Here is a 12,930-nt window from a genome sequence, read left to right as displayed (position 1 = left end):
CTAGCCCAGCATCCTGTCTGCTGATAGTGTCCAGTGCCAAGTGCCCCAGAGGGAGTGGACCAAAGACAATGATCAAGCAACTTGTCTCCTGCCATCCATCTCCAGCCTCTAACAGAGGCCAGTGACACCATTCCTGTCCCCGGCTAATAGCCTTCTATGGACCTAACATCCATGAATTTATCTAGCTCTTCTTTGAACTCTCTTATAGTCCTAGATAATTTGACATACCCTCTGGAAGGTTTCTGAATACCACCCTCTCACCCCAAGTACACATAACTCTGGTTAAGAATCACTGCTTTTGACTGTCATTTCTGTATTGATATACATAGCATGATAGTGGGAGGAAGTGTAATGTTTTTAATAGGTTTACTATTTTTTAAGTGTGCATCCACTGCACCAAATAGAAAATTATCCTTGAAGTTTTTGATCAAATTGATTTAAGATAGAAGCTATTAATACATTTATTGGCTTGTAGTTAAAAGGAAATATTTCTTTCAAAGAAGAGAAAGCAGAATTGTAAATACTGATTTATGAAAATTTGCCGTGCTCCTTCTGTATTATTGAGGAAACCAATAAATTATGAATTAAATCCATTTGGATTAACTGTGACTTGTGTTTTTATTTTTAAAAGTTACCAAAGCTGCTATGCCTATGTCTTTTTTAGGTACAAGCAATGGCTCAGTCTTAGTGTATAATCTTACCAGTGGACTTTTACACAAGGAGTTAAGTATTCATTCCTGTGAAGTCAAGTGAGTCCAAGTCCATTTTTAATTCTTGCTTATCCTTTGGAGATATGAAAATTGTGGTATTTGGTATTCCTCGAGTTATACGGTCAGTTTGATACACAAGATATTGACCCTGTTGAATTTTCTGCCCTAGTGTCTTGCGTCTTCAAAACCAGTATCTCATTTTAAAAATTAGATTGGAAATTGCACTGAATTACAGATATTTGAATTGGTACCAAAGTGCTTGTTGGTCTAGGATGACCATCAGCTGGTTGCATTTTCTCTAGAACTGTGATGAGCAACCCTGAATAATGGGTGGGATGTATGTGCGGCCATCTTTCACCTCAGTGGACTGCAGCAGCATTATATCCTGTAAATGGAAACAAACAATGAACCAAAATGCAACTAAAGTACTTTTGCATTAAAATCAGCATGTGGAAAGAACACAAATTATGGGTTGAAAATCGCATTAATTTTGCCTTTTTTTTCCTGTGTGATAGTCAGTATTCTGTGTTTTATTTATTAAGCCTATTCCAAAGTCACAGGATTTCTTCCTTAACTAGATTCAGCTTGTTATTCACCTAAGGATTTAAAAATCTGTGAGGATTTATAACTCAGTAATCAGAATCTTTATTTTCCTGAAAAACATACATTGATCAGAGTTACAGATTTTAATGGTGCTATGTATATAAAATCCATGAACTATATATTTTGATGAAGTTTGTAAAACCAGCTTAGTGGAACTCTTAATTGCATCAGATAAATGGATAGTAGATTTCAGTGCCTTTAAAACAAAAACAAACAAACAAAAAAACCAGATTGGGTAATACGATAATGAGAAATAATTGTATTACTTCAGCACTGAAAGTATTTATAATGGGAAGCAAATTCTTAGTTAATCTGAGTGTCATGAGATGCAATCGATCACTATTAATATGGACAGATGGCCAAATGGCATCAAAGGGAATAGCAACATAACTAATCCTTATTTGATAAGTCTGAGGTGATGATGACTAAAAATCTAGAATGTGCTTCTTTTACAGAGGACTGTAAATGGCTACTGGGAATAATAATACGTTGTAATTACACTGTGGTGTTTCCATTATGTATAGCAATGTTGCAAAAATAAAACAAATTAAATCATAGAATAGAATCTGGCAATAGCAAGGATTTTTTTTTTTAAACTTCTGAATCCATCTCCCAGCCATTTCAGGAAATTCCCTATGATATACTTACTACTGATTATGTGAACATGTTTCAGTGAGACTGGAATTTCATTTTTGTATGTCAGATCATCTGTTGTATGGAGGCATTTTTCAAATGTGTTTGGTAATTCACTTTCCTCCCTCTTTCCCTGTCCTTGTTGTTGATAGGAAAGGGAATGTGTCTTCTTATTGTCATCTCTATTACTTAAGAGCATGCATATGCATCCTGTAGTGATCAGATTACTCACAGCTTTGTGTGCCAAACAGAGCAGGATGCTCTGAGATTGATTGCATTTTTTACGACCACTTCTAAAATGTGGTGAAAATGTTCTGCTCCCTGTAAGGTATAAGCTATGCCTGTCTCTGAGATTTTGGGCAAAACTTTCGTAATGTTTCTCAGTCAAAACTTCTTGACCCAACGAGACTGTGTCAAGAAAATTGTGTCCTTAATGCAATTTGAAAATGAAATCCTTGCATTAATATCACTTGATAACTACATCTTTATAGTTTTATCATACCAGTACATGCTTTTCACATTTTGTTTAAATAATGTTTCTATAAAATACAGAAAAGTAGCTATTTATTTGTTTCAAAGTGTAGAATAAGTTGTGGAGTGATCCTTCTGCACTAATCTAGAATATTTTCTAGACTGAAAATTTTTTGCTAATATGCTCCATGTATTCTATTCTGATGACAGAGGCATTGAGTGGACAAGCTTGACTGGGTTTCTTTCCTTTGCCACATCAACACCCAACAATTTGGGATTGGTAAGGAATGAACTGCAACTGGTTGATCTTCCAACAGGTTAGTGTTTCCTGAGATATCTGAATCGCTTACTCTTTGGAAAGTGACTTTGACAGAACTGCTCCTTGGATGCCTACGTTGACATTTGACTTCAGTAACGCGAATAAATTATGCTTCATCTCCTTTTCATGGCAGAGATAACAACTGAAAAGGAATTGCATCCTGTTCCTCCTTGTCCAACCACCGGGGTTTTCAGATATGTACAGGCTTAATGCACGTAACAGGTTTGCACAAATATCTCTGGTTTGGGTCAAACTAGAATTACTGCCATTTGTCAGCAGCAGAGTCAGTGCCATTTCAGCTACATTCTGCTTAATTAAGTCCACGAGAAGCTCAAGACAAGTTCAGCGTCAGTTCTCATGTACCCATGGACAAGATTGCCTCCATATGTACTTTATCCAGAGATTTCTGAAATGATGCTGAATGTGACTTGTCTTGGTCTAAACGTGCATTTATGCCATGTGCAGCTGAAATTGTGTGCCGAACTCTTTACTGATACACATAAGCAAATGGATAATTATTCTATGATGCTCCAGGCCACAGAGCAGAATTTGACCTCAAGATCCTGTGATCTTATTTGAAAGACCAGAATATAGCATTCAGATCCCAATATGAATTTATAAAGCTAGTGGTATATAAACAAGAAGAGACTCTTTGATGAGGACACACAGACACATGGAGTAGGTTTTAAGCAGCAGGCCACAACTTCTATTATTTTAAGACTGGCTGGAGGTGTTGTGTGTCCTCATCCCCTGTTGTCACATATCAGGCATTTAACTAAATCCGGAAGAGGGTTACAAGGTTCCTACCTTAAAACCAGTCATTCAGAGTAGACCCATTTATGGTCACCTCAAGTGTTCAACTCACTTGTGAATAAGCTTTATTTCCTGCTGTATGTGGGGTGATAGAGGTTATGGGCCTCAGTTTGCAAAGACTTCAGCTTTCTCCTTTTTCTCATAGGTAGTTGGACAACCAGAAAATAATCCTGAAACTCTGCGATTTGATCTGTTTTACCTTATTCATTCAGGCCAATAGGGGTGCTGGCAATGACCTGGTCATTGGCAGGCACAAGAGGCTTTAAATAAGCAAGTGGTCACCTGCCAGATCAGCCAGAGGAAAGACAATGGAACTGGGAGTATTCAAACAATACTTTTTTGAAAATAAATGTGTTGCATATATGTAATAGATCTTTTAACGGTGGAAGTCAATACAGTTTAGAACAATGCATTGCGATCTGGTAGGTAACAGAACAAAGTCACAGAGAGGTAGTAGTGATCAGGTGGTTCCACAGTTTCTTGCGGGGGGGTGTGTGTGAGAGTCTCTCAGTATAATCAGTGTAGTAAGTTCTTTTTAGTCAGCTTTTTTAGTAAATTGTCTGTTGAAACGTCTTTGACCTTGGTGTCAATTTCTCACAAGATGGGGCCTAAGTTGGGTGAAAACCATGTCTGTAATCTTTGAGTTCAATGATTTTACAAAACAGGGAAATTTAGTTTGGAAGATTAGCAAGATTCTGGGAATGAGAAGCACTTTCGCTACCTTTAGTTTGATATAAAATGTGTAAACTTACAACCTGATTGAAGACCTTGAATCTTGTGACACACCAGTAAATTTAGTTTCCACTAAATGCTATTCTACTGATGTTACTATTTAGCAATAGCAACATATTTTTTTTAAAAAGATAACAGGAAGACTTTCAACTTTCCATGAGCAGCTATGTTCCTATGCAAACAGAACTAGTTGTAATTTTATCAGATGTTGACAGGGAGCTAACCTTTTCCCTTTCATTCCACTAAAAGTGTGCTGGAATAGCTGGCATTGATTTCCCACTTTATTATGGCTATGTCTACATCACAGGGATCTGTTGACAGAAGTTCCTATTGGAAGAGATTTTTCTGCAAAACTTCTATCTACAGATCACATCCACCCACAAAAGCAGATTGAAAGAGTAATCCACTCTGTGCACAAAAAGCAGCCAGACTGCCTGGCCACTCTCTTGATAGAATGACCACCCAAGAGCTCAGCAAACAGGGCTGCTTGGTGAAGAGGAAGCCCTATCTGTTGACAAAGAGGCCCCTGGAGCATCTCTGCAGCCTTTTTGATGACAAAATGTCAACAAAGTCATTATTCCTCATTGTGGAGAGGCACAGTGTTGTCCTCAAAAGTGTTGAGTTTTGTCAACATGCTGTCGACAAAACGCATTTTGCGTGTACACCCTCTGAGTTTTGACGATACAACCTTCTAGTGTTAGAAGTAGCCTATGATATCAGTAGTACTATAAGCACTGGAAAAAAGATTCTGCTTACAAGTTTAAAAATGCAACTCAGTCATGCCTTTGGCTAATGTTAGCATTATATTTTTAGTATATAAATGATGACTGTTAAGAGAACCTGAACTGTGTGGTTTTTTTGGTTATAAAGAAAACAAACTCTGTCTTCCACAGAGGCAGATCTTTTGCTCCAGTGCTGATGGTTCACTCCTGACTTCATATACCCCATCCATGCTGAGCTATTCTAATTAAGCAAGAAGTCTGCAGCCAAAAATAAAAAGTACTCCGGGGAGATTTCTGTGCCAAAACAATTAAAAATTCTGTGCATAAAATTTTAAAATTTTGCAAAATTCTGCATATTTGTCAAAATAACACAATATAATCATGCTGGTTTTGAATATTTTAGAACTTGCTTTCAAAATACCTGTCAGGAATCATGTCTAACCGTACAGACAACAAAAAAGAGTCAGGTTCCTTACCAGACACATTAATGCAGAACTTTGAGTAATAATAGTTCATTTAAACTACAGTACAGAAACATGCAAAGGTTTTGAGGAGTCGGGGTAAGAGCGCAACTGAGGGAGACAGACGTAATTACTTGGAAAGAGCCGATAGTGAACCATGGTGGTGGTTGGGTATGAGAGAAGCATGGATAAGTGTGGTGGGGGAGGGGTTAGCAGGAGGGATTGTTAAGGAGTTTGGGAGTTTCTCTCAGGCAGACCCTGGCAGACTTCTGCACTCTCCTATTCAGTCAGGTGCATCTGCCTCCATGTGTCCCTCCTTGCTCACTCAGCCATCCCCACTCAATCTTGTCCCTAAGTGACTGTGCACCCCATTTCTGTTTAGCCCCTGGCTCAATGATGTCACTCCACAAGCTCCTATGCCCCGCCCCAATCTGCCCCACCTGCAGTTAGCCCTTCTGCATTCCAGTATGTGTGATCTCCAGCAGCCTCGTGCCCTACCTTGTTCATCCCCCCCACGCCCAGTGACTCCTCATCTGGCCCCACAGGCAGAGCACTTTGATGAAGGCAGTCTCTGCTCCTTCCCTCTCTATGCCTGGCTGCTTCAGCCCCTGATCCAACTTGCACAGAAGGTTTAACAGCAGCTTCCCTTTGCCACCTCCATAAGAATCAATTATTTTACGAAAGACATTAATGCTGCACTTGCAGAGTGGCACAGAATTCTCACACAAGTAGAAAAAGGATTTCACTCAGGAGAGAGAAAAATAAATGTATGTGTCATTTGCTGGAATTCCTCTTAATATTTTAAGTATTCAGATGCTTGGGAGTTGCCTTGGCCACATTTATTTAAAAATGCTTAAGTCTATGACTGTTAACAGCTGTATAGGCAATACAGAGCTTCACTGAGAGAAGACAGTAAGTTTCATTGTTGGTACTCAGCAGTGATCAATTTTCTGTTTTGAAAGTTACACATACCAGCCATCAGGAACACGGTGATTCACTGGGTACAAATGAATTAGTACTTCATTTGAGAAGAACTTGTGAATTTCTTATATTCAAAACATGCTTTAAAAAACAAGGGCAGATAATGTTTTTTCTGGTGTGACATTTGAAATCCATTCAAGGTTTCTTTCTGGAGCGGTCATTAAATATATTTGAAATACCGTCTATGAGCCAAAACTCTTAACTCTCCTAACTCAATGTCATTATTTAGGTAATGCAAATCATTCATCAATTCCAGTATTTCCAATCTGGAAAAGAGACTGTTATGGGGTAATCTCTAGGGCAGTAGAGACTATATTATGTTTTAATATCAAAAAAGCAAATAATAGATGAATAGCAATGTGAATATACAAGCAAGGGCAGGTCAGTTACAGTGATTTTACTTCAGTGGGGTTACTATTTTTATTCCTTGTTCTTCTTTTCTCCTCACCTCTGTATAACTCCTGTGTCCTAGGTAGGAGCATTGCATTTCGTGGGGAACGAGGCAATGATGAACCAGCCATTGAAATGATAAAAGTGTCTCATTTGAAGTAAGTAGCCTTATAAAACTCATGTTATCTAGTATTCAGTTTTCAGGAGATGCTTTTAACGGACATCAAAAACCTGAGAAAAGCCTGCACAAGGAGAAGGTGGACATGAGCATGCAAGCTAATGACAGGAAATAGTCTGTTTTTAACATATATTTGTTACTGTAGGCTTTTATTAAGCAAATGTGAATGTTTTTGTAATGGACTTTTTCTAACTGACCTTTTTACAAACTTCAAAATCCCACTGAGTAGCTGGAATAATTAAGGAAAACGTTAGTTTAATAGGCTTATTGATTTAAACTGTCGTTTTGATGTCCAGAGCAATTAGAGAATGCTGGTTATGATTTTTTTTTCAGCTTTTGGATATCTCTGAGTTCCAAGGTCTTTTTAGACTCTAAACTTTAAATAAAATCAGATGGTCAGGGTAGCACATTGTTGTCTCAGTAGTTAAGTCTACACTGCAGCGATCTTTCAAAAGAAGTCTTTCTGAAAGATCTCTTCTGAAAGAACTTCTTTCAAAAGAGTGCATCCATATGCAAAAAGTGGATCAAAAGAGTGATCTGCTCTTTCAAAAGAGAGCATCCAAACAGCCCCACTCTTTCGAAAGAACAGGCCAAAGACTGAAAACTCAGGTGTCATGAGGACTGCTCTTTTGAAAGAGAGGCCCTGTGGAGTATCTACACCCATTTTCTTTCGGAAGAAGCTGAAACGGAAGTGGAAGAGTGCTTTCAAAAGGAGCACCACATTCTTTTGATTTAATATTGAAAACACTTTTCGTGTGTAGATGCTCCACTGGATATTTCAAAAAGGGCCCCTTTTGAAAAATATTTTGAAAAAACTTGCTAGTGTAGATGCACAGCACTTAACACAAGCTCTGAAATTGCCACCAGGGGTATAAATGAGTAGGCTCAGACTGAAGAAATAGAAGAATATTAGGTTAGAACAAGAAAGGAATAGTGTGATTGGCAAGAGATTAAGGTGGGTTAGGGAAGAGGCTATAATGCCTTCAGTTTTAGGGAGAAGGTACATTTTACAAGTAAAATTTACAATATGAAAAAACATGAGTAGATTGTATCGAAGTCTTGAAGAGTTACTTTGCAAAAGTCTGTTGTAAGCTGGTGTGACGACAAACTGCCGAGAAAACAGGGAGTTAACTCTAGAAGGGCTTTTCTGCACCTATTACACATGCGCTTAACGAGAGGCAAGTATCTTTGACAAGAAACCACAGAATCACAGGGCTGGAAGGGACCTCAGGAGGTCATCTAGTCCAGCCCCCTGCTTCAAGCAGGATCAACCCCCACTAAGTCATCCCAGCCAGGACCTTGTCCAGCCGGGACTTAAAAACCTCGAGGGATGGAGAATCCACCACATCTCTAGGCAACTCATTCCAAAGCTTCACCACCCACCTGGTGAAGTAGTTTTTCTTAATATCCAACCTATACCTTTCCCTCTTCGTCTTCAGACCATTACTCCTTGTTCTGCCATCTGACCCCACTGAGAACAATTTCTCACCCTCCTCTTTAGAGCTCCTCTTCAGGAAGCTGAAGGCTATTAAATCACCTCTAAGTCTTCTCTTCTGTAAACTAAACAAGCCCAAATCCCTCAGCCTATCCTCATAGGTCTTGTGCTCCAGCCCCTTAATCATCTTTCTTGCCCTCCACGGAACCTGCTCCAGCAAATCCACATCCTTTTTATACTGGGGGGTCCAAAACTGGACACAGTATTCAAGAAGTGGCCTCATCAGTGCCGAATAGAGGGGAATGACTACTTCTCTAGATCTGCTCGAAATGCTCCTCCTAATTCACCCTACTGTGCAGTTAGCCTTCTTGGCTACAAGGGCACACTGTTTACTCATAGCCAGCCTTTCATCCACCATAACCCCTAGGTTCCTTTCCATCGTACTGCTGCTGAGCCAGTCAGTCCCTAGCCTGTAACAATGCTTGGGATTCTTCCACCCCAGGTGCAGGACTCTATACTTCTCCTTGTTGAACCGCATCAGATTTCTTTTGACCCAGTCCTCCAATTTATCCAGGTCACTCTGGATTCTCTCTCTACCTTCCAGCGTATCTACCTCTCCCCCTAGTTTTGTGTCATCTGCAAACTTGCTGAGGGTGCATTCTAGTCCCTCATCCAGGTCATTAATAAAGATGTTGAATAACACTGGTCCCAGAACTGAGCCTTGCAGCACTCCACTTGAAACTGACCGCCATCCAGATATTGACCAGAAAGCTGAAGGCTCCTATCAAATCGCCCCTTGCTTGTGTCTTCCGCAAAGGAAATAAGACCAGATCTCTCAGCCTCTCCTCATAGGTCATGTGCTCCAGCCCCTTAATCATTTTTGTTGCCGTCCGCACTGAACCCGCTCCAGTGTATCCACATCCTTTTCATATTCGGGGGCGGGGGGGTGCAGGGGGCTAGGACTGGATGCAGTACTCCAGATGTTGCCTCACCAGTGCTGAGTAGAGGGAAATAATAACTTCTCTAGGGCTATGTCTACGTGGCACTCCCATCTAGCGCCACTGCCTGCAGAGCTATGCAAAACGAGCTTCTTGGGATTGCAAATGGCGTGCCATCGGCATACTCCCAAAGCTCATTACCCTAGCCCTGGAAGAGTTCAGCGTCTGCAGCAGCGGGTGTTGGCACTGCAGAGGCCGTGTGGACGTGCCTCTGCCAGCTAACACGCCCCCCCCTCCGGCCCCCGTCACCATTTTCTTATGCTTCAAACACTTGAGGTACCCACTTCTGCCAACGCTGAATTCTCACGGGGCTATGGTAATGAGCTTCAGGAGTATGCAAATGGCACGCCATTTGCAATCCCCAGAAGCTCATTTTGCATAGCTCTGCCAACAGTGGCACAGGGCAGTATGCCATGTAGACCCAGACTAGATTATCTGGAAATGCTTCTAATGCACCCCAATAAGCCATTAGCCTTCTTGGCTACAAGGACACACTGTCAACTCATATCCAACCTCTCAACCATTGTAATCCCCAGGTCTTTTTCTGCAGCATTACTACATAGCCAGTTGGTCCCCAGCCTGTAACAGTGTTTGGGATTCTTCCATCCCCAGCCCAGGACTCTGCATGTCTCCATGTTGAACCTCATCACATTTCTTTTGGTCCAATCCTCCAGTTTGTCTAGGTCACTCTAGACCCTATCCCTACCTTCCAATGTATCTACCTGACCTCCTTCTTTGGGTTAGCAGATAGATTTAGAAATGATGAAAAGTTCCTTCATTTGAAACTAAAAAAGCAATATTTACTATGATTGCGTCTACACATGCCACCTCCTATTGGTGGTGGCATGGTAATGATGTGCTAACGTGCATATTCAGCCCCTTGTTAGCATAATGGCGGTCGTGCTAATTTCAAAGTTCAGACTTCAAATTGCAGATCAACAGTGTAGATGGGGGCAGCTTTGAAATAAGCGTCCCACTTCGACATTCCCTTACTCCGACCTAGATTTGTGGGAGTAAGGGAATGTCGAAGTGAGCGCTTTTTTCAAAGCTGCCCCCATCTACACTGTCATTCTGCAATTCAAAGTCTACACTTCAAAATTTGCTGGGCCACCGTTATGCTAATGAGGCACTGAGCATGCACATTAGCGCCTCAATAGCCTGCATTGAATTGCCTTAGTACCATTCCATGGCATGTGTGGAAGCAGCCAATGTAGTGTAGGTTCTAAATTGGCTGGATAAGAGATTGTTGCAACAGCATCAAGTATAATAATTCACATTTTAATTTATATATTGTTCTTCTTAGTCTTCATATGTTAGGAATCTTATGATAAATGGTTTTTTAATTTTGTGTGTGTGTGTGTGTGTGTGTGTGTGTGTGTGTGTGTGTAAAAATAAAATCTCATTATCCCAGGAAATATGGTAATATGAGTTTGCCGCTCAGTTTTTAAAAGTAATTTTCAGTATTTGCCATACGCTACTAAACTATGATAGTAACCAGAAGTTTTGGATCATTTGCAATGAATTCTAGATGTTTGTGCCTGGGAGGATAGTCAGGCAGGTTCTAAGTGGGTATAGGACTCCAGTTCCACAAAGACATTTTGTGAGATGGGAGCCAGACTACATTTGTGTGTGTCTTTTTGCCCTCAATTTACAATCGTACAAAACAACACACACACATGCACCCATCACCAACATGATGCCAGTGAGAAAATGTATGAAATAAAAAAAAAAAAAAAAAAAAGCCAGACTATAGTAAAAAGTCTCATTTATTTCAGGCAATACTTAGCTGTAGTATTTAAAGACAAGCCTATGGAACTCTGGGATGTCAGAACATGTACTCTTCTGAGAGAAATGTCAAAAAACTTCCCCACTGTGACTGCTTTGGTAAGGAACCTTATCTGTTATTTCTCATTTGAAATAATCTGGTTTTTTTTCTGGGTTTTTTTTTTTTCCCCCTCCAGTATACAAACAGTCTGACCTCTCACCCCACTCTTACTCTTCTACTTTGAAAAGATGCTCTCCAAAGCATTGGGGTTTTTTTTTTTTGTTTTTTAATAAGAGTCTGTAGTGAGTATGGTTAGAAGCAAAAGAGATGTGATTTCTGTTTTTCTAATTAAAAATTCTCACAGGAATGGTCATCTTCTCATAACTTGAAGAGCTTGAAAAAGAAACAGCTGGCAGCCCGTGAAGCCATGGCCCGACAGACAGTTGTGTCTGATACAGAACTTAGCAGTGTAGAGTCTTCTGTGATCAGGTATTGCCCATCACTGTCTCATATGATATAATAATGCACTAATCATACAAGTTCTCTTACTTAACAGATTATTGCTTGTTACTAGTGCTAGGTGCCCTATACGTGCCATCTGGATGATCTCCCATGATAGAGCTAACCTCAGCTGTTCTGTCAAAGCAACTTTGAAGACTCTTGTGTATATTTAGCACAACGCAGTCAAATAACAAGCCAGTCTAGCACTTAAACATAGTCCCTTGCTTTGATTGCCGAGCGAGAAAAGTTGTCCGAACAAACATTAGTGACATCCCTCGGTGGCCAATTGGTTGAAGAAAAATATTGATTTGCCACTTGTGCACAGCTATAAACGTATGAAACCATTTGGGTACATCAAGATTTATGTAGACAGTTGTCAGGGGAAACACTCACTTCTGATCTACTGTATATTTGTATGCATTTGTCGATTGGGGAAACCTGACCTCTTACATACATTTTAAGATAAAACAAAACAAAACAAAAAATGGCCACCTTTGTCTCATGGTCTTTTTTCTTAAAGCTTATTACAGGAGGCCGAAAGTAAATCTGAGCTGAGCCAGAACATTTCTGCCAGAGAGCACTTTGTGTTTACAGATACCGATGGGCAAGTTTATCATCTCATGGTAGAGGGAAACTCGGTCAAAGATGGTACAAGAATTCCGCCTGATGTGAGTTCAGTAGTTTTGTCTCATCAATGCTGTAATTTGTTTTCATGGCTACTCTTGCAAAAAAAATAGCATGCCATCAATATCCTTAATAGAGATATACATTTTAATGGTAAATAGTTACTAGAAATCAATAATTGGAAACCAGAATCCAAAATACGCTGTGAAACATACACTAAAAATATTTTTTTTAAAAAGGTCCTCTAAAATTTGTAGAAATGTGTGTAAATATTCAAACAGTGTTTTTATTTAAAAGAACACATTGGTTTGTGTTCTATGTAATCACTGTTTACTTGGAAAGAACAAAGGAGGATTTTTGTTCCTTGTGTCCCTATTCTGCATAATAATACATAACAGAGGGAAGCTGTAGACAGAAGTTGAAGGTGTTTTAATCCTTATGGGAATAGTAAATACAGCATTTGAAAAAAAAGGAAAAATGAAACTCTTTATTTATGCTGGCTATAGAAGGGGTTGTGTGTCTTGGTCTTTCTTTCACTTCTGTACAGTTAGAGGTATTTGTAGATTCAAATTTCTGTCTGTGACTAGAAATCAG

The 12,930-nt window shown here is 39.8% G+C and overlaps 1 protein-coding gene across 3 annotated transcripts in view; it reads left to right on the top strand.

The window, feature by feature from the left end:
- Positions 1-12,930, top strand: part of WDR11 (WD repeat domain 11) — a 71,707-nt gene that overhangs the window by 30,977 nt on the left and 27,800 nt on the right. For all 3 annotated transcript variants that reach the window (XM_075000530.1, XM_075000529.1, XM_075000528.1), the window contains exons 11-16: positions 665-749; positions 2,628-2,734; positions 6,918-6,993; positions 11,222-11,330; positions 11,576-11,700; positions 12,233-12,380. In XM_075000530.1, the coding sequence (XP_074856631.1) occupies positions 665-749; positions 2,628-2,734; positions 6,918-6,993; positions 11,222-11,330; positions 11,576-11,700; positions 12,233-12,380 (650 nt within the window). The remainder of the gene's footprint in view (positions 1-664; positions 750-2,627; positions 2,735-6,917; positions 6,994-11,221; positions 11,331-11,575; positions 11,701-12,232; positions 12,381-12,930) is intronic.

Source organism: Carettochelys insculpta, chromosome 7 (assembly GCF_033958435.1).
Source record: "Carettochelys insculpta isolate YL-2023 chromosome 7, ASM3395843v1, whole genome shotgun sequence".
NCBI classification, from domain to species: Eukaryota; Metazoa; Chordata; order Testudines; family Carettochelyidae; genus Carettochelys; species Carettochelys insculpta.
The sequence above is the reverse complement of the archived record's forward strand: the minus strand, read 5'-3'. Positions and strand labels throughout refer to the sequence as shown.